The sequence below is a fragment of the Gopherus flavomarginatus genome, chromosome 3 (assembly GCF_025201925.1).
Source record: "Gopherus flavomarginatus isolate rGopFla2 chromosome 3, rGopFla2.mat.asm, whole genome shotgun sequence".
Classification (NCBI taxonomy): domain Eukaryota; kingdom Metazoa; phylum Chordata; order Testudines; family Testudinidae; genus Gopherus; species Gopherus flavomarginatus.
The window spans coordinates 99,606,058-99,629,046 of record NC_066619.1 but is presented as its reverse complement, the minus strand read 5'-3'; the positions used below and the strand labels follow the sequence as shown (position 1 = coordinate 99,629,046).

Sequence of the window (22,989 nt, the reverse complement as noted above, 5' to 3'; positions counted from 1 at the left end):
GGCCAGCTGGGATTATTTCTCAGCACCAGAAAAATAGTGACAAACTAGCAGGAGTTCAGAGAATGACAGCTGCATTTCTGATAGAAGAGGACTCTTTAATCTAGAAAGCAAAGGTGTAACAAGATCTAATGTCTGGAAGCTGAACAAATTCAGACTATAAATAAAGCTCATTGTAACAATCTACCAAAGGATGTGATCCATCACTTGAAGTCTCTAAACTGAGATGAGATCTAGTTATGTGCTTGCTGCAGAAATCACTTGGTGAAATTCTGTGGTCTGTGTTATACAGGAGGACAGGTTAGATGATCATCATGGAACCTTCTGGCCTTGAAATTTATTGAACAACAGTTGTGTAGAAGAAGGGATTTACTTGTAATGAAAGTATAAAAGACTGGAATAATCTAATTTGATTATGTGATGACCAGGGAGGGGGGGACATAGTAAATATCTACAAAGTATGACCACAATCCTGCAAACTGCTGATCGTGGGCAGACAGTTCCATTGATTTCAGTGAGTCTCTGGGCGGGTGCGTGCAACAATCCACCCATGCACAAATTACAGTATTAAGGCTTATATTTGAATAACAGGGTTTGTTTAGTATTGTAGAGGGGATCTAATGGGCAATAATAGAATGAAATTAAGAAAAATAAAATTAAGGCTAATTATTAGGAAAAATATTTGGGCAGTGAAGCCAACCAGAATATGGAATTGTCTTCCAGGGGAAATGACGGGGGGTTATAGTTTGGGACACTAGGGTACAATTGTGTCCTGGCAAAGGGTTGGGGTAACTGACTTAATAGGTCTTTACATCAGTCAAGATTTCTTTAAATTGTAGGCAGAAAAAAAGGAAACCAGCATATTTTTGTAAGATTGGCCTAATTTACAATGAAAAAATGCTCTGCAGGGAAAGTGACAATGTATGGTTAACAACTTTGGTGTTCTAAAACTGGGACTATAGCTCACAACTTCCAAAATAGCAAGTGACCTTTTCTATTTTTGATTTCAGTAGCACAGCTGGATTTTTATTTTTTCCCAACCAAGTTTCCTTATTTTAGGTTTCAGTAGACCTCTCAGAGGTTACCACTTCTCAAACATACATTGTGCTGGTGAGTTAAGAAGCTACCTACATCCAAGACATGTACAGAAAACTGGACATTCCAGGCCGAGGCCCCATATGATGTAAATCAGCATAATCTGGAGCTACACAGATTTGGACCTCCATGTTTAATGTCAATATCAAAAGATCCCAAACTGCCGTGCTAATGGTTCATAAGGTAAAAACTTAGACTTAGGGACAAAGGCAGATCTGATGTAATTAGGTGCATTTTCATTTACTTGAATGAAGCTTGCACCAGCAGTGCATTTGGCCTGCTAAATATAAACTACACTTAGAATTATGTAATATATGCTTCCTATAGGCTTTTGAGTTCATTCATTTCTCTTGTCTCATGAGGGAGTCTAGTTTTCTTAGCATCTCCTTCTTTTGCACTGGGAGCTGAAGAACTTTGAAGTGTGCCTCCTAAAATACTGATAATCATCCTCAATTAAAATGAATAATGAATTTTAATTTCCCACTTACCCTCCGGATCCAGTTGAGTAGCTAAGAGCTCAGCTTATACCCTAAGTTGAGCTCTCTTAGGGATCCACTTTGAATTAATGCTGCAATAACACCACAGCTTTGTTTGATAGCGGTTGTAAGCATTTATGTCAGGTTTTTGAAATGTCACACAGCCTCTCAAGCAAAATTCATTGAGGGTGTGCCCAGGATACCGCTAGGCTGTTGTCCCATTGCCACCTGAGTCCTAATTCTAGGTTTTGTGCTTTCAAAATAAAATGTTTTGCATTCTGTTAAAATATGGTCTCTGTTCTCTAGGTTTCATTTTATTAATTAATTTGTGGAATTTTTAGAAGGTGATAGAGTTATGAATGCAGAAAAATGCAAATGAAGTCTCACAAGTGTGGACCAAAGTGAAATGTATGTCTTTAATGTATATAGACTATAGCGCTGGCTAAAAAAATCTCAAATTTCAAAATTTGTTGGGAAAAAGAAAAGGAGGGGTGTGTGTGTGGAGGGAAACTAATTTTTCCTGAAAATGTTTTTATTTTCCTAATCTCATTTTCAACCATTTGCCAAATGATAATGCAAACAACAACAAAAATTAAAGTACCAACAGGCACAAACCTATTGTATTAATTTAATTTATATAAAAGCCTAGCAACAGGATTTGACAATGTGACATTCAAATACTGGAAACTACAGTACATTTGAATAAAGCTCTGATCCTTGCAAAAAGTTGGACCCCATACTTCCATCCAGAATTCAGTGAATTCAAGGGTTTAAGGATACCTTTGCTGGAATTGGGACCATTTAGCAAAAGATGGATTTTCTGCCAATTAGAAACAGGTTAGCGGACAGTAGAAGCACATACCACAGCAACTGTATAGTTAAAAGATTACAGCAAATGGACTCTATAAACAACATTTAATTATTACAGACAGATTTTAAAGTATTTGAGATGAGCTGCTTTGTGACTCTTTCCTGTGGGGAATCATAGCTCACAGAAAGACATCTTTATACAGTCCTAGATTATTAAAATTCAATCTATCCTGCAATAAGGGGGTGTCTATATTTATTAATTATTATTATTGTTGTTGTTGTTGTTAAAACAAGAAATAAATTTTCAACTGAATTTACCTGGAAGGACAGGAAATTCCTGAGGACTGGTGGCATTTTAAGGCTCTTGGAGTGTAATCAGAAAATCTGTGGCCCACAATAATATTTAATAATTCAAAAGAGAAATAAACACACACAACCGAGTACATTAAAAGAAATGGGACTTCTCATATGCTTAAAGTTAGGCATTTGCTTCAGTACCTTGCTAAAACGAGGCCATAGATTTCATAACATCTAAGAATGAACATTTTGTCTTTTGTTTTTAATATTTTTTAAAAAATCATGACAATATTCTAAAAATAATTCACATCTTCCCTGGCAGTGTTGGAAACTAACACAGACCAATATTGAACTAGTGCATAGGAACCAAAAAGTGAAACTGACTAGAAACAAAACTGGCCAGTTTGAGTGATTTCACTGCAAACAGCAAACAAGCAACAAATATAGTGAGACTTGCAGCCCTGCTTTAAGAGTCCCAATCTATATAGGGCTTTTGCAAGACTCTTGTGAAAGACTATTTCATTATTAAGATATTTTTCCTGATATCCTGCCTCAAGTGTCTGGTGTGTTAATTTTATTTCATTATGGCCATTTATATCCCCTTCTTCCACCATAAGTAAATGCATCATGTTTCCCTCACCTCCCATATACTCGTCACTCAGCTACTCTTTTCTCGCATATAAGTCAGTCTCAAGCCACATAATCATTTTTGTTGCTGTTCCTGAACTCTCTCCAGCTTGTGAATATCTTCCTCATGAAATAAAACAGATGTTTAAAATTAGCAGTGCCCAGTCATTTCTTCCAATGCTAGACACTAGTTACTATTGAAGCTGGGAACAGCAGCATAAACAATACTAAAAAGGAAGTACAACATTCTCAACCGTGAAATAGTGGATAGTGACAAGGCTACGACAAACATTGTGGTTTTCCAACACATCTACTGCACAGGACATATAATTTGAAAATGGAGATGTGGTTTTGGGAAAATAACCTATGATGCATATTCTCCGTGCACTATAGATGTATAAAGTAAAGCTGTTCCAAGCAGCTATAAGCTACACCTGTGCTCTAGTTGACTATGGTTAAAGGGAGATCCACAAAGAACATGTCAGAGTTTTGGGGCAATGTTAATTAGTGTGAGAGAGCAATGCATTGTGGACTTCACATGCAGAACAACAGTATACAGAGCAGGAAGGGGATCAGCCAGAGACACCGTAAACAAGCCCTAAGACAAGGGGAGGATAAATGCTGGAATACAAAGGCTGCTCAGATGGTGGAGCAGATGTCTAAAAAGGAAAGAAGGCACAGAAACAGAACAGTACAACTCCAGCACACATTTACTCTCACAGATATCATAGCATTTCTGTGCTTCTGTGTGGCATGGGCATCATTGTTGCAGTTGGCATAGCCTCACAGAGGTGCTCTTCCCTCCGTTGCCTGCCCTGCAGACACCTCTCTGGATTTCTATCATTCATTTCAGTTACTGTTCATTTAGGGGCCCTAACACATACTTTGCAGCTACTCCACCTCCCATTTCCCAGCCCCAATTGTTCTTGCAACTTCTGTGACCCATTCCATCCAGAATGTCCTCATTATGGGCCAGTTATGACAATACCAGTTGCCAGATTAAACTACTTCTGCTACTGACTTTGCTGCTTCATGCCATATGCTTTTGTGTGAATTAAATGGCCATCCCTCTGACATTTAATGGGCATGGTGTATCTCATTATTTATTACTCAGTGCTGGCTGTACGTTGGTCTTTCACAATTCTTTATTATATGCCAACAGCATTCAGGGCGCTGTGCAGAACGAAGACAGCCATGATCCCTGTCCTGAGAAGAACACAATCTTTCATCACAATATTTCATGGGAAACTTGTAGTTACATGATGCTTCGCTTATTCTGCACATCTAGAGAGGTATGTTTAATAGACACTTTTTGGTGCACTCAACGGACTAAACTAGTTTTATCAGTTTACAATATAAGGAGTTATTCCCATTTTTTTATTTAGACAATGTCCCTTTAAGAAAATGAAAAATGCAGCCTATTTCACTGGACTATATTTAACACACCTTGGAGTACAATCCATGCTAAAGTCTGTTCTTGCTTATTAAAAATTGTAAATACATTTACATGTATTATTATTTCTAATTCATTTGGAAAAGTGGGTCAAAACTGTCATAAAAATCACAAAAATGTTGCCCTGATTTTTTCCATCAAAAATGTCACTGAAATTATGACTTTCAAAATGTGCCACCCACCTATATTTATTTGTATTACAATTACAAATTTGTAGTGGAATGCTCAAGGTCATGTATTTAGGGTCTAATAATAAGAATTTCTGTTACAAGCTGAGGGATCATCAGCTGGATGCAACAGAGGAGGCCTGTGACCTGGACAGATGACTCTGAGCCACCAAAGCAATGTGGGTATGAAAAGGCCAATGCAAGCCTACGATGGAATTTCTAGTAAAGAATGAGATGCATTAATGCCATTGTACAAGGCACTGGTAAGACTTCACTTGGAATCCTGTGTACAGTTCTGGCCAACTGTGTTCAAGAAAGGTAAATTTAAACTGGAACAGGTGCAGAGAAGAGCTACTAGGATGATCAGGGGAATGGAGGGCCTGTATTATGAGAGGTCTATCAAAAAAAAAAAAAAGGTTGAGCTGGGATATGATTGCTGTCTATAAATACACTAGGGGAATAAACACCAGGGAGGACAATATTTTCACAAGAACAAATGGATATAAACTGGTAGTAAACCAATTTAGGCTAGAAATTAGAAAAAGATTTTTAAACATCACAAGGCTGAGGTTCTGGAACAGCCTCCTCATAGACTCATAGATTCTAGGGTCAGAAGGGACCAATGTGATCATCTAGTCCGACCCCCTGCACAAAGCAGGCCACAGAACCCTACTCATCCACTTCTATAACAAACCCCTAACCTATGTCTGAGTTATTGAAGTCTTCAAATTGTGGTTTGAAGACCTCAAGCTGCAGAGAATCCACCAGCAAGTGACCCATGCCCCACGCTGCAGAGGAAGGCGAAAAACCTCCAGGGCCTCTGCCAATCTGCCCTGGAGGAAAATTCCTTCCCAACCCCAAATATGGTGATCAGCTAAACCCTGAGCATGTGGGCAAGACTCACCAGCCAGCACTCAGAAAAGAATTCTCTGCAGTAACTCAGATCCCATCCCATCCAACGTCCCATCACCGACCACTGGGCATACTTATCAAAGATCAGTTACCAAAATTAGGCTATCCCATCATACCATCCCTTTCATAAACTTATCAAGCTTAATCTTAAAGCCAGATACGTCTTTTGCCCCCACTACTCCCCTTGGAAGGCTGTTCCAGAACTTCACTCCTCTAATGGTTAGAAACCTTCGTCTAATTTCAAGTCTAAACTTCCTAGTGTCCAGTTTATACCCATTTGTTCTTGTATCTACATTGGTACTAAGCTTAAATAATTCCTCTCCCTCCCTAATATTAATCCCTCTGATATATTTATAAAGAGCAAGCATATCCCCCCTCAGCCTTCTTTTGGGGACAAACAACTTGATTAGTTTGGTGAGAGTGGACAAATTTATGAATGCAATTGTATGACATGGTTGTTTGTGATGGGAGGGGGCAGGGCTCAACAGTCCTGGGCCTCACTGTCCTAGGACAGTTTCTGTCCTATGTTCCTAAAGCTCATGCTTCAGGATTTCAGCCGTCTAATAGCAGGGGTCAGGAAGGGATTTTCCCCCATGCCCTCCAGTGTATTCTGGGAGTGGTTTTTTTAATCTCCTTCCTCTGAAGCATAAGGGATGGACATGGCTGGAGATGGACGAGTGGTTAGGGTGGGCCGGGACTCTGAGGTGGCGCCAAACATTATCTCCCTCAGGTACTTAGCGGGCTGGTTCTTGTTCATAAGCTCAGGGTCTAACTGATCACCATATGTGGGGTCGGAAAGGAATTTCCCCCAAGGTTGTTGGTGACTTTAGATGGTCTTGTCCTCCTTTGAAGTGTGTGGGAGTGGGTCACATGCCAGGATTATCTGGGTATATCTCCCTTAATAATTTCCCTGGCCTCAAGCACTATGGCCCTCCTATTTTCTGGCTGCAGCCCATAATTATGTAGTCTCTTGTGGGTTGCGATGCTTTGGTCTGGTTTTGGTTGTTGGTTTTAGTGCAATGGTGGCAGGGCCGCCTGGGGGGGGGAGGCAAGTAGGGCAATTTGCCCCAGGCCCCAGGCTCCGCAGGGGCCCGCAAGAGAATGGCCGAGTATCCTGCCCCGGCCGCTTATCCCCACCTCCTCCCCTCTCCTGGAGCCTCAGAGCATTCAGGAGCATCCCTCGGCAGCCTGTCTCCGGCGGGGCCTGAGCTCCGCACCGCTCAGATCCGCGTGGTCAGGGGGTGAGGCTGTGAGCTCCGGGCCGAGTGGAGGGAGCTGAGCTCAGCCTGGAGCTTGCAGCCCCGCCCCCTGACCACGCGGCTCTGAGACATGCTGCTGCTGGTCAGCAACGTGCTGAGGGTCCAGGTGAGGGGGCAGCCGGGAGGTAAGGGCTGGGTTTGGCTAAGGGTCAGGGAGTCCCAGGGACAGTCAGGGGAGGGGGCAGAGGTTGGGAGGGGCAGTCAGCGGACAGGGAACAGGGGGCTTGGATTGTGGGCATTCCAGGGGTTTGTCAGGACTCAGCGGGGGGATGGATAGGGGTCAGGGCAGTCAGGGGACAGGGAGAAGGGGTGGGGTCCCAGGGTGATGGTTGGTGGTGGTGGTGTCTCTGGGGGATGGTGAGGGGGCAAGGAGCAGGATGGGTTGGGGATTCTGAGGGGGACAGGTAGTCGGGGACAGGAAGTGGGTGGGGGTCAGATAGGGGGCAGGGCCAGGCTGTTTGGGAGGCACAGCCTGCCCTACCCTAAAGCTCATTCAGCAGTTTGAAGCTTGCAGAAGAGCCAAGCTGTTAGCTTGTCCATTAGGGCTACCATCCCTTTCACTTCTCAAATGCCAAATTATAGTCTATATTTAATTTCAGTGCCATAGGGAGATTCATGTCAGGGGAGTGTAGCTTCTTTTAAAATTAGCCACTGGGGGAGGGATCACATGAGAAGAGCAATATCCTGCCCAACTCTACCAAGGGAGACCCCCCCCCCCCTCCCCTGCATTCCCTGAGGCTTCAGAGGGGTTAATTCAATGGTTCTCAAACTTTTATACTGGTGACCCCTTTCACATAGCAAACCTCTGAGCTCCCCCAACCCCTTTCACATAGCAAACCTCTGACCCGTCCCCAACTCCTTATAAATTGAAAACACTTTTTTATATATTTAACACTATTATAAATGCTGGAGGCAAAGCGGGGTTTGAGGTGGAGGCTGGTGGAGGCTGACAGCTTGCAACCCCCAGTAATAACCTCATGACTCCCCTGAGGGGTCCTGACTCCCAGTTTGAGAACCCCTGGCTTAATTTAATTTTAGCACTCTGTGTCCATTCACATGGAGTATGTACATAAGCTATACTAAAGACAAACCACAGTAACCGTCTTCAGTTTGTGAGGGGCCCTATGGAGCCAGTTTCTAGGAAACAGCTAAATGCATGGAGGTTAAGTCCATTAATGGCTATTAGCCAGGATGGGTAAGGAATGGTGTCCCTAGCCTCTGTTTGTCAGAGGGTGGAGATGAATGGTAAGAGAGAGATCACTTGATCATTGCCTGTTAGGTTCACTCCCTCTGGGACACTTGGCATTGGCCGTTGTCGGTAGACAGGATACTGGGATGGATGGACCTTTGGTTTGACTCAGTATGGCTGTTCTTATGTTCTAAGCTAAAAGAACCCAAGGTCATGGAGATAGATATGAGTCAAGGAAGCCAGCAGAGTATCAGAAACCTGGAACAATCTCTGATCGGATGGGCTCAGGCGTTTGGTCACAAGCTGAGGTGGTTCAAAAGTTTTGGATTTTTTTTAAGCAGATTTTTTTTTATTGTTTCTTTAAACAATCAAACACAGCAAGCAGCGTATATTTGGCCACACACTTCTGAAACCCCAAATAAAGTTCAGGTTTTGGCAGACTTATTCCAGCTTTTCAATTAAAAAAAACCACAACAAATTTTGAAGGAAAGCAGACATTGTCCGTGATTTTTTTTCTGCTTTTTAAAAGCCCTAGATTTCAATCCAAAAAAAGTTTTGATGGAAAATATTTATCCAACCCTTTTAATGAGCTTTGTGCCTTTTAGCACTAGCTGATGCTGAGAACCAATGATACCTTGTAAAGAAGTTTTCTCAAAACTGGGTTTGTGCTTAGATGCGGAAGGTTTATTTTTCCCAGGGCCGCCTGTGGGGGGGAGCAAGTGGGCAAATTTGCCCTGGGCCCCGCAGGGGCCCCCATGAGAATATAGTATTGCAATTTTTTTATGGAAGGGGCCCCCGAAATTGCTTTATCCCAGGCCTCCTGAATCCTCTGGGCAGCCCTGAATGGTGGTGTTGGTGTCCTGTGATATACAGGATCTCAGATTAGGTGATCTAGTGGTCCCCTCTGGCTTAAACTCTGACTCTTGCGGTAATGCCCCAAACTTCCAATTAAAACATTGTCCGGGTGCTGTACAAACTCATTTCCAAAGGAAAACTGCCTTCCCACCCATCCCCCCAACATGATATACAATAAAGAAAAAGGAAATAAGCTTTAAATCACCATAGGCAGAACTCTGCTTAAACCTCTACAACAAATTTAAAGGGCAATATTTAAAAGGCTTTGAGTCTAGCATAAATTGATCAAACCCCAGTTAGGAAAACTGCCGACAGCCGTCATTTGTAACATTATTGTGACTTTATTAGCAGGCCTACAACTGACATGTGAATTGACTTCATCTTAAGAGAAGTTGAGTCTCTTTCAGTAATATACTGAAGCGATTTTGACATGCAGGAAGTTCTGGTCTGAGGCATTCTTTAAGGGTATCTATTACATTTTCAAACAGTTAAACCAAATAATTTCAAATTAATTGCTTGATTACATAAATACATACTAGACTCATACAATTTAAAAAACACATTTCGCCATGCTTATTGAACTGCTGTGGGGTGTGTGTGTGTGTGTGTGTGTGTGTGTGTGTGTGTGTGTGTGTAAGACAGAGAGAGACAGAGAGAGAGATGAGGGTTGTTAGACTATGGTCCAGATCCAAAGCCCATTGGTATCAATGGGAGCTGCTGGGTGGTGAGCAATTTGAAAATCAGGCCAGTTATTTAGGTGCTTAAATATTGGCCTAGGCACTTAACTTAAAACCCTTATTTGTGAAAATCTTGTTTATTTTCAAAGACTGAACTATGGGTTATACTGCAGACTGAATTCCCCCCAAAGTCATTACAGTTCAGTAACCAATTAAATATGCCTTGATTATATTGTAACAACATAGTAAGTTATCTATGTACATTTAGTTCATTTTAAACTGTCACATTGTGTAACAAACTCTAATAAGGCCACTGCATACATCTATAATTAGGTTGTTTTCAGTTAATTTTAACCCTATGACACATCACAACGTGCTTGAATGAGAAACAAGGCATTGTAAAATTAGCAAACTTTTCAATTTAAAAAAATAATCCTCTGCATTTCTGCAAACATACACAATACTTTCTGAGGCCAGATCAAACATTTACTTCTAAATGGGAAGCCAAGAGCAGCTAAAAAACCAGGTTTTACAGTGAAAAGGAAACAAATGGGAAAAAAGGCTCTTCAGTTCCATATCAGCTGAAGCTAGAATGATGAAGGTGTTTCGGTTTTGCCATGTTCTAGTTTAATTCTCTGTTTTTCTGTCCCTTTGTGCCTTTTTCTGATGTTGTTGAAACAGTTTCTGACTGAGGAAAGCTGTTGAATTAGTTTTAAATCTTGCCATACGCCTCTCTCTCTCTTTGTGAGTTTAAGAGGGAAAGGATGAGAGCGGAGGAGAGAGAGAATTAACAAAATAGTTATAGTGATAGTTACAAAATTAAGGGGAATTTTTTTGGTCTAAACTGTGTCAGATGTGCTGAAATGGGCATACAACTGTCATATTAATTTATTTTGACTATCACCTTTAAATAGGCATGGAAAGTAAGGTTATGATGGTATGTATGGACTAGTGTCCAAAGGGTGTCTGTGAAATACACACATTGGAGTAGTTTAATTAGTCACTAGATGGCAACATTGCTCCATTGAAATATAGCTTTAAGACATATACTGTAGCTGTACTCCAGGGGATTTTAAAACAGGAGTTGAGAAATATGACTTCATAGAGGGATGTTAAAATATCGCCTAGGAAAGAGAGATGCAAAGAGACACACAAGGCTCACAGGACTACAGTTATAGATGCATCAGTTTGTTCTGGTTTATCATGCACGTGTGTTGCAATGGCAAGAAAATCCTACAGAATATGTGGGATTTTAACATAGTATGTGGCAGTATAGTATCTTTGACATTTTTGAAATATTAAGAAGACACTTTACAATTTTAAATATAATTTTAGGGAGGGAGATGGGTTACAGTACAAGTCTGTCAGTCTCCTGAATGTCCCTTCAAGTAACGGCTCATCTTAAGTTACATGCCTGCTGAAATCCAGCTCAGCAAAGAGGACAAATTCTGGACTGACTGAAGCAAGAGTTAGAGAAAACAAAATTCATACTCTTGGGGACATAATTTTTTCATCAGTTAGGTTATGTCTACACCTCAGCCTATGTTGGCAAAATGTATGTCGCTCGGGGGGGGGGGTGTGAATATTCCAGACCTCCTGAATGATATATATTACATTGTCATAAACACTCATGTACACAGTGCTATGTCAGCAAGAGCGCTTCTCCCGCTAATATAGCATCTGCTGCTCATGGAAATGGGTTTTTTATGGCGACAGGAGAGGCCTCTCCCTTCAGTATAGAGCATCTTCATCAGATGTGCTGCAGTGGTGCAGCTATGCTACTGCATGTATTGACATACTACATGGTCTTGCAAGAAAGTGTAGTGCTATCATAGGAAACTGATATATGAGGCAAAGCATATAGCTTCAATTCAAAGTGCTGCTGAAATCCCAATGGAATGTCAGCACACTGGGATAGACCCAGCGCCAATTAAAGTCAATGGAAGCTTTTCCATTGATATGAAGGGGAGTTGGATTGGGCCCTTAAAATGCATCAGCGAAGGAGCCAAAGGCTTTTAAAAATTAATATCTTATATAAAAATGAGTAATTGTGTGCTAAATTGCTGGTTGTCAGCATGCTTTAATAATAAATAATAATAACTACACTTTACTGTATATAATCCTGTTTATCCAAGGACCTTCAACATTTTTAATACACTGAACTGAATCATGGTTGAAACCTTCAAGGTATTGAGCATTGTAGTCTCTGTGAGGCTACCTAAACCCTTAACTGGAAGTTATTTTGCCCCCTACCTCTACCAATATTTTGGTTTTCTTTTCTGTTAAACACCAGCCGAGGGTTTTTAACTTTAAATGTAACTTTTTATTTTTGCCATGTTGCAGACCTTGCTTTGCTTTTGATTTCTGGTTGAAGGCAGGGTCAGAGCCAGCCCTACATTTTGCAGAGGCCTGTGTGAAATAAAACATGCACTCCTCCTTCACTGCACACTACAGAGTGGCTACAGGTGTTCAAGCACATTAGTTCATTCACAGTGGTGCAGGCTAAGGGGATAATATCAGGCCAGATGATGTCAACATTGTTCACTATTTCACAGTTGCTTATTGTAGTCAAAATTTCTAGATAGGCAAGGCTGGCAAGTTCAGCTTAAGTAGATTACCATCACTTCCCACCCCCTGTTAAGAGCTGATGTAAAGACCTACCAGAGGAAGCCATTTGTGATGCACAACAACATTTTTATTGGCCCTATAAAACTCAGGAACTTTGCTATGCAGTCGGGAGTGACATCTATATATGTATAGATACAGATACTCCTGTAACACTCTCTACAGTTGAATCCCTGAATAGGTTTCCCTTCCCCACCAACAGATATAATAATAAATTGTTATCCTTCTTCTGTGGATTTTACAGGAACTATGGGGATGGAGCTTGATCCTTTCCCTCAAAATAATATTAAATGACTATCAACTTTCCCATTCATCTTCCATAGCAGGCAGTTGTCTTGTATCGGACCCCAGTCTTGACAAGAGATTCGCCAATGTAGGTGTGGTATTAGGAACTGTACCTTAAAATATTTAGTATCCCAGACAGAAAGTGTGGGAGAGGGGCAGTGCAGAAGCCCATGTTGTTATACAGAGGCAGTTCGAACTGTGTCACTGGATAAAGAGGATTTTGTTCAAACCTCTTGGACCCAGAGTCAATACTGAACACCACAGTGGAATCCCCTGCAATCAAAGGGACTCCATGTTGCCTACACTGGTGGCTCCCTTTTGCAGAATCAGGCCTTATAAAATGAGAGAAGTGATTTAGCTGATCATAACTACAGCAGTGTTAAATTCAGTGGGGTCATCAAATCCTTGTTCTGCTGCAGTCCACAAGGCTTTTATCTCATGAATTTCACTATGAATTTCAGGTTTGAAACCCAAAAATCAAAAGGTAAATTCTGTCAAATCGGCCAAATTTCATCTGCTTTGTTCTAGTGGTTCATGATTCTTGGCGAACAGTTTCCATCACTCTTCAAAAAGATAAAAAAAAAAGAAAAAAAAAAAGGGACCAGATCCTAAGCTGGTGCAAAGCTGAGGAACTGCCCCTATATATTTATTTTGTTTTTAAAACAAATTGTGAGCAGTCTTTTTTTATTTTGCTAAGTAATAGGAATTAGGATATTGGAACATATTTCTTCCAATAAATAGCTTTTCCAGTTATCAAATGCCTTAGTTTTGCATCTATGTTTAATTACCCACAAAGTCTGTTTATTGCTTCATATACTTTATCACGAACATTATTTCTTAGCTAGCAAAAAGACTTCCCTGTTTTGCTTCTATGCCCTGGGTACTGCATTTGATTATATCTATATCCCGTATTTAATAGAGGACAGTCATTTTACTCTCTTACCAAATACTGTGACCAGATCATGTACAGTTATACAGGGAACTATTCAACTCCTTGAATAAATGCATTTTGTTCCTAAATACAATGTGGGAGCCTGGACTTCAACTACTATTTGTTGATTTGTCCTCCTACAGACCTATTTGCTGTTACAATATTTAGGAACACGAATTGCATACAGTACTTGAGTACATAAACTAGCCCATAAAAAAGCCTCATGTTGCCTTGGCATGATCGTATCATGTTTTTTTTTAAATATCTATTGGGTATCAGTATTGAACTTCAAAATGAAGAGATGAATATGACATTAACATTTCTACATTTTCATTACTGATATTAATAGCTGTGAACTTAGATTCAGAACATACTGAAGACTTTTTTTAAAGGTCTAAAAATAACATGTTTTTTAAAGAACAAATCGTGCCAGGCAAACTTGACTTATTTTTTCTAGGAATTACAAAATTAGTACATGAAGAAGGGACCATCAACAATGTGTAAAGCATTTGATAGGGCACCTCATGACATCTTATTTATAAAATTAAATCAAATAGGCTTTTAAGTGAACACCATGACATGGACTGCAAACTGGCTGATGGGCCACGAACAAAATAATGCTCAAAGGCAATTTATTCAGTTGCAGCAAGTTGTTTAGTGGGGTGCAGTAGGGATCACTGTTAGGTCTAGTCCTACAAATATTGAACATCTCTAATCATCTGGAAGAAAGAGTTCACCACATGTTATTGAAATGATCAAATGATTCTAAATTGTAAGGAAGTGCAAATGTAAGTGAGGAGAGAGACAATTTAAAGTGACCAAAAGGAGGTTAAAAGTATGGCTACAGAAAAAGGAGATTCAGCCTTGGAAATATGCAAGCTAGTATATCTTGGGAAGCTAGTCCCAAGAGAAAAATTTGATGTTGGGAGAAAAGAACAAAGCTCTAATATCAAGGGGTTAGAGTAGAGCAGCAAAATCGAGGTTAGTGGGCATATAAAGAGGAAGCAAAAAAAGCCACAGTGATTCTGGATTGTTTCTGCAGAGCCAACATGTTCCAAACCATGGAGCCATTTGTGTATCTCCATTTCTCCATATGATTCTGATGAGAATAAACTTGCAATCAGTTTTGGATATCTCCGTACCAGAGAGATGTAAAGCAATTTACGGGAGTTGAATAAAATACAGCAACATGTATTTTGGCTGCAGAGTTTGAGAGCTTGATTCTTGAGGTAAGATTAATAGAGTGGTTATAGTACCAACTGGCTAAGTGACAACTAAGAAGCAGCAAGATAACCAACTATAAGTATTTTAAGAATATAAACAGCAGAGGAAAATTTAATCTGAAAAACTTCCTAACTATGAGATTGGCTGGAATGTCTCCAAAGATTAGTAGTAGAATTAATGGAACATTAATGTCACTTGGGACAGTTACAGCAAGACTGAGTAAATCACTAGAAAATATACTGTAGGGAGCAATCTTCACTGGCATGGTATCAACTTAATACTTCCTTTCCATCTCTATTTTCTATTATTCTCTATCATTTTCACATAATAGAGGCCATAACTCAAGGAAAGCACTTCTACTCACACACCAGTTAAATACATACTTAAATGTAAGCCCAGGCTTCAGTTTCATTGAAGACAACAGGACATAATCACATGCTAAACATTAAGCATAGGCTTAAGAGGTATCCAGAATGAGGGGAGGGAGGACTTAAGAGTGTGCTTCAGTGTTTTCATATATTGGGGCCATGGACTGCAGAGCAGTTTTCCAAACTTTCCAGCAATACAGCATTAGCACATCTTTTCTATTTTGCTTAAACATACCTCTTTACTAAAGAGTGAGCTAAGTAGTCAGAATTATTTATATATAACTTGGAAGTTAACATAAGGACAGAACAGCTGAAAAATATGTTGATTTCTTATTTATACTAAGCTACATACAGTCATTGTACTGAACAGTTCATTCCCTTGTGAATAATATTACTGGTTCCCACAGTTAAAGACACAGGGAACATCTCCCAAACTAACAGGATCTTTCAGAATGGAAGGAAATTGATGTCAATGGAGATTCAGTAGAACCTCTGGGTTCCAAACACCAGGGTTATGAACTGACCGGTCAACCACACACCTCATTTGGAACCAGAAATACACAGTCAGCAGAGCAGCAGCAGAGACAAAAAAAACCAGCAGCAGAGACCAAAAAAAGAAGCAAATATAGTACAGTACTGTGCTATACGTAAACTGCTAACATAAACAAAAGGATCATTTTAAAAAAAGATTTCACAAGGTAAGGAAATTGTTTTTGTGCTTGTTTCATTTAAATTTAGATAGTTAAAAGCAGCATTTTTCTTCTCACAGTAAAGTTTCAAAGCTGCATTAAGTCAATGTTCAGTTGCAAAGTTACAACTATTTCAGAGTTCCAAACAACCTCCATTCCCGAGGAGTTTGTAACTCTGAGGTTCTACTGTCTGCCAACTGACACTAGTTGAAGATCTGATCTTAAGGGTGTCCACAGTAGTTTTCATTCATTAAAAAAAAAAAATAGAACTTGGGTAAAATTTTCCAAAGGCCCTAGGTCCATTTTTCAAAAGTAACTTAGACACTTAGGCAGGTAAGTCTCACAAAAGGCTAGATCCATAAAGGAAACTTAGGCTCCATATTGCAATACCTAATGTTTAGAATTCTGCCATCTGCTGAAATTGTTAGCTGTAACTTAATCACTGGGTCAGAGAGAAGGTAAGAATGACTCTATAGACAAGTGGTTAGCACACTGTCCTGGGAGACCTCGGTTCTAGACCCTGTTCTACCAACTATTTAAGTAGTTCATAAAAAGTGGAACACCTTCAACAGGAGAGATGTGCTTCAGTGTTTTCCTGTTTTGGGACCACGGACTGCAGGACAGTGTGAGAGAGTCTGAGAGAGACCCACCCCAGAATACCATATAGCCCAGCAGTTAGAGTACTCAGCTTCTTCCTTTCTGTTTGTGTAGAGCCTGATCTGGTAGGCATGCTCTACGATGGCCTCTGAGAATGCCTACAGATTTGCTCCCACAGGCGAGATAGGTTAGGGAATTTCTAGCTTGAGGATCCTGCTGGGGCTTAGGTAGCATCAGGATTTAGGCAGTGTGCATGTCCACTGGCAGAAACGTAGGCACACTGTGGACTTTAGCAGTGAGAACGTAGCAACCTAGGGAATTTAGGTGCCTACAGGGTTAGGTGGCAGCTGAGCAGAGGTTTTGAGGATCTAAATTTTGGACTTAAGTGCCTAAATTCCTTTGTGGCTGTAGCCAAAAACCTTTGCTTGGTCCTACTTTCCCTACCCAAATTTGGAGCTAGTATAAGGCTGCTGAACCACCAAACGATTTTCAGTTTCACTAAGGGGAGAGCGTGAGAATTCTTCCTGTGCTGAGTTCCACTCTCCTCTGATAAACCTTCACACTCCTCAGCCTTGTCCCATCCTCAGGAAGCTAAAGTTACCCTGAATATAAGAGGGAAATGTAGGGAAGGGAAAGGAAAGGGCGAGTGCCAACTCAGTGCTCACTAAATTGTCTTATTCCAGTGTGTTGAAGAGGCAGTTGTCTGATGTGCTCACCTCTGGTATGTACAGAGGGAGTGGAAGAGCAAGGTGAGCCCAGCCCAGTTTTTTGCTAGGAAAGCAAGGAAAGAATGAAGATTTAGGCAGGGATATTGTCTTATCTGAGTGACCCTGAAGAATGAGAGAGTTTGGGCCTGATCTAAAACCCACTGAAGTAAATGGAAAGACTCCCACTGACTTCATTGTCTCTGGGTCAGGCCCACAGAGAGCCCAAGAAGCAGTGAGGCAGCACCTCATCATCCCCACCCAATCAATCTATTGCAGTGTTGCTGTTGGCACACCACAGACACGACTGGTGCCCTGGTGCAGGTGAGTATTGGCTCACAGTTTTTTAGATAAACAAGTAGCAATTAGGCTGATGGTACAAATTACAGCAGCATCTTCACTCTCATTACAAAGTCCCTCCCTGCACAAGATACTTCAGGGGCACAAGTGCTGGTATCTATTAGACTTGACTTTTCTCCTTTGTTCCCACGCCAGACATCTTTAGGCACAAATTGGAAATGTAACTCTTCAAAAGCATATAGACACATTTTCACAAGCCAAGATGCACATACAAAACATTCAGTGTGTGCAAAGAGCTCAAAGATTTGGTTTTGTGAGAGTGAACCTATTTTAGTTTATTTTTTTACTGATGTTATAGATCAGTGGTTCTCAACTGTGGGTCTGTGAGCCATTTCAGGGGCGCCACAGGGCCCTGCAGCTGAAGACTGAAGCACTGAGCCCCAATGCTCTTTGCAGGGCTAAAGCCAAGAGCTGTGGGGCTGAAACCCCCATGGGATTGAAGTCCCCCATGGGATTGAAGTCCAGAGCCATGGGACTGAAGCCAGGAGCCCTGGTGCCACCCTGCAGGGCTAAAGCCTCAAGTCCAAGAGTGGAGTTGGGAAGGCATAAGGGGCATTGACCCCTGCGCACACACACACTGCAGTGCCTTACCCAGAGTGGGGCAGTCCTGGGGGCAACTCCACACCTTCCCCCACCTCCTTCTTTCCCTCAGTCCCTGCAGAGATGCCTGCCCCCTGGCCAGGTCAGAGGTGGGAAGTTGGATCCAGGCACTAGGGGCAGCTGCTGCTCTGACTGCTGCCATGAATAGGGCAGCCACAGAGTTCTCCTATCTCCTGCTGCTGCTACTGGTGGTGCCCAGGACTGTGGCTGCTCCTCAGGTCCTAGAGCCCTTTTACTGCTGGAGCAGGTGGTAAGGGCCACCCAAGTGGGTCACCCGACTCCTGGGCAGCAGATTCCTCAGGAAGCAGTGACCACAAGGTGGAGGGCCCTCCTGGGCTCCCAATATACAGCCCCAAGCTACCTCCCTATCCATTCACAGCCCCTTGTTACCCCTCTTCCCTGCACCGAGCTACACCCCTCTCTCCTCACAGACCCTAGCTACCCCCTCCCTGCACCCTGAGCTATCTCCCTGCCTGCACACAGCCCTTAGATACTCCCTGCCTGCACCCTGAGCTACCTCCCCTGCCTGCACTTTGAGCTGTTTTCAAACTGAGCTGAGCCTCACTCTACCCCCCCATTTGATTTATAAGTTTTGGGTGCAGTTTCCCCCCACCCCCCAGACAGGCTGGATGGACTGCTGAGGTGAGTCAGGGGGTGGAGGTGGTGATCCTTCCCTGGGCCATGCTGTGCAAAGCTGGCCAGAGCCCTGCTCCCGCCAAATAGAAGTCAAACTACACCTATGCCTGAGGAGACTCCCCCACACCCCTTCCCTGGAGGTTTTATAGCATATTGGGGGGGGGGGGGGGGGGGCTCAGATAGAAAAAGGTTGAGAACCTCTGTTATAGATTACCCTTTTCCTCTTGTTTTTTAATTAAACCCAATTAGAGAGGTGTTACCCTATAATTTTATTCTAAACCGCAACTGACTCAGCATTCATCACTTGTTGAGGTGGGAAGCTCTTAATTAGTAAGCCAGCCTCTTTTTCTTTTTTCTTTTTCTTTTCTTAGAATAGAATACAGTGATCTTGGCTGAGTGTGTACAGGTGAGAGCTTGAGACATTTTATTTAGTTAGAAACCCTCCCTAGAGTGTGACCAAAAGAACATTATTGTTCACCCAAACCCAGCCTTTTTTGCTGTCTGAAACACCTGGCAGAAGGCTTGCTCTATCATTTGCACTGGCAGCTAAAGGAAAACTTGAGTAAGATGTATGTCCAAAACATCCAGAGAGTTAATCAGAAGAATACAAATCACAGCCTATTTCGGGCCAGATCCTCATCTCAGTTACACTGCTTTAAATCAAGAGATCAGTGAAATTACTTCAAATGTACATCTGTGTAACTGAGATCAGAATCTGGTGCTCATTTTAATAAACACAATAGAATGAACCACGTTAGAGACTCTTTGTTTTGACAAGAATATGTATAGCTGTCAGAAAAGATCATTAAACCCTTCTGGTAATGAGCTCATTTGAAACAAGCTCCCTATTAGTAATTATCACTTGGTTTTGATTGATTCATCAGTTGCTTTCGGTGTTCCAGTTTCATAAACAGTTCATGAATTGCTGAGTTAAGAAATGTAATCATTATTTTAGAATTTAGTAAACTCAGTCAACAACAAAAAAAACCCAGCCAGCCAGCCCTGTTTCAGGACCAGTCCGTTCTAAATGAATTGGCTGTGTACCAAAGCCCTTATAGCTGGACTGCAATTTATTCAACAATGAAGAAAGTCAAATGGAACAGGGAATGCTTGAGAAGTGAAATTTTTTCTTACCTATTTCAGTCATGGTAATCCCCGGAGCTAATTGCCCATTGTTGAAAGAGCTATAGGTAAACAAGTTTGGTACAGAAGTGAGGTCATAGATAGGTTCCTGCTTTATCTGTTTGATTCCAGTCATGTCTAACCCAGACTGATCTGGAGAGGGCTGGGCAGAATCCACATTATAATAACCCTCAGACTTTGGCAGGTCAATGACATGCCCATTCGAGTAAGTGCCACCAGTTTCGTTGTTCAGGTTGCTCAGGCCGTTACTGATGCTGCTGCTGTATACCCTGGCAAGGGCTTCTGCCTCACCACTCTGCTGCTGCCGTTGTTCCTGTAATCGCTGCTGGTGCTTCTGCACTTCAGCATACAGGCTGTCCCTCTGCTTTTTGGACATTCTTCCAAATTTCACAGCTGAAAAGCAAACCATAACAGAAACCATTGCTCTCTTTTCTTAAATCATTTTCCTATTTACATCACTTTTGCCCTGTCTTTCCTCTGGGGAAATCAGAAATGATACAGAGCTGCAGATTACACACGTTTTATGAAAGCTGAAGCATTATGTTCTTGGATTTGCAAGGTACCCACATTGCTCCATTTTGACAGACAGGGTCTCAATCAAGGAACATACTCCTCTGCTGTGAATGTTAAAAAAAGACCTGGCATCTTTCTCTTGCCTTTCTGTGTTCGCAACACAACAACCCAGAGGTATATAAAACTTACAACCCTTAGATTTGTTTCCCATGTGATTTATCAACTTGCTCCCAAACCTTTAAACTATGCACTAACTTATTAGTACCTTCTGATGAAAGCAAATCCTAAAGTCCCATTATTGCAACCTTGCAAGGGGCTGTTATCGTCACACTCCTATTTTTTTTAAAAAAACAGCGTTACTGGTTAGAGTTAGGACCTGCAGGGAAATGACAGACTTGAAGGTAAGCAGCATAAATGAATGGCACATCTGCCATAAAGGCAAGACTTATGGATTTACACAATCATATTTTACATAATCTCCATATGTAAAATCTGTACATTCTTCACTGATGACAAATGAAGGAAATAATGTTTCTTTTAGAGTAAGTCAGCATCAGAGTGGAAACTGGATTCTCCAGCACTTGAAATCTTTAGAGACTCATGTCTTCCTAAAATATATGCTCTGATTCAAGCATGAGTTATTAGGCTTGATGCAAGAGTTACTGGCTGAAATTCTATGCCCTGTGTTATACAGGAGATCAGTCTACATGATATTAATGGTCCTTTCTGGCCTTAAAATCTATTAAATATTTTCAAGTAGATCTGGGAAACCTCAGCCCAGAGATGGTAAATAAGCTTTTAGGTCACTCAGTTGGGAGAATATCTAGAGGGGATCAAGGATGGAGCTCTGAGGGATATCAATACAAAGCACAAGAGAGGGACACTTGGACATTCCTTTTTGGGAATATAATTATAGAATGATTATTAGCCAAGATGAGCAGGGATGGTGCCCCTGGCCTCTGTTTGCCAGAAGCTAGGAATGAGCAACAGAGGACCGATCACTTGATGATCACCTGTTCTGTTCACTCCCTCTGGGGCACCTGGCATTGGCCACTGTTGGAAGACAGGATACTGAGCTAGGTAGACCTTTGGTCTGACCCAGTATGGCCGTCCTTAATGAAGCATCAAATACGCCTTTAATGTGGTATGAGGACAAGTGTTTTCTAAAGCCGCTGAATTACTTTAGATCCTTCTACATATTGTGCTAAATTCAATAGCACAAAGATGAGCCTGATTCTCCTTTACACTAGGACACTTTATACTTCTATTTATATACACTGTCAGGCCCCTTTACGATAGTCAGATCCCGTAAGTCTGTGTGAATGTGAGTGTAACTTGCATGCTGAGGGAGCAGAAAGATGTGCAAAAAGAGAGGAAAAGCACCAAAGAAAGCAAGGTGCAGGAAGGTATATCAGATAACAGCCCCAATCAGTTTCTTACTCCCTTTTAGGGATTGCTTTCCTGCTGTGGTCCTGCCTTTCCATCCCCATAGCACATAAAATATAACACTTTACACCATCATTTGCATGACCTATGGATCCTGCCCATCATGCACTTCTCGCTCTCATTTTAACCACACCAGATGAGAGCAGGGAGGGCCAATCCACAAGGACTTTATGTTGAAAAATGCAACTACATATTTTCTTTAATTTCAAGGCCTCAGTAATAGAAACAAACACCCACTGTTTATGCTCATTATATTTTCATTAATTGGACTCTCCAGCTGCTGTCAATTAGCATCCTGCCTCTGCATGATAGAAATGAGTCTGTTATTAGACAGAGTTAAAATTCACATATGATTTCTTTGTAACTATGAAAAAAATCAATAAAGGCAAGACTGTTTATGCGAGTGTTTATACTCATAGACGTTAGAGGAAGGCAGCACTGGGAGATGAAACCCTCTCTTCATCTACACCATTGAAAACTCAGGGCCACTGAAACTCTGCTTTACACGTGAGGGACAGAGCACTAGCAGCCAAACACAAATGTCCCGTGATACCTTAAAGCCCTCAACTGCAGTTAGGAGACACCACTTTTATGAGGAGATTATATGCTGATTAACTGCTGAAAGAGCACAGCTTTAATCTTCTTTGGGCAGAAATGAGAGGCTAAGAACCCGGTATGCTGCACACTAGATACCAAGCCGAATTCACTTAATGATGAGACTGTAGTACCCTTACTCATGTTGGATAGAACTTTGCACCGCAAACTGTCTCATTGTACCTATGGAGTATTGCAATCTGACCTTAAACTAATTTAAAACCTCTGAACCATCTAATGAACATAATTTCCCTGGTGATCTACAAAGCTCAGGGGAATTTGAAATATATTCAAATGGCACATTTTTATAACTGTCCAAGACAATTTTTTTTGCCACTATATAGATAAGATAACCAAATTAAGATAATATGCCTACAAAATAGGAGACATTTTTGTTTTCTTTTTGATGATTTTAAAACTTCAGTATGGATTTGGAGCAATCCAAATTAACAGTAGTAGT

General features: G+C 41.4%; 1 protein-coding gene across 1 annotated transcript in view; it reads right to left on the bottom strand.

Moving 5' to 3' along the window:
- RORB (RAR related orphan receptor B) overlaps positions 1–22,989 on the bottom strand; it is a 174,382-nt gene that overhangs the window by 32,443 nt on the left and 118,950 nt on the right. Inside the window, exon 4 of the mRNA XM_050944198.1 lies at positions 19,968–20,369. Within this exon, the coding sequence (XP_050800155.1) occupies positions 19,968–20,369 (402 nt within the window). The remainder of the gene's footprint in view (positions 1–19,967; positions 20,370–22,989) is intronic.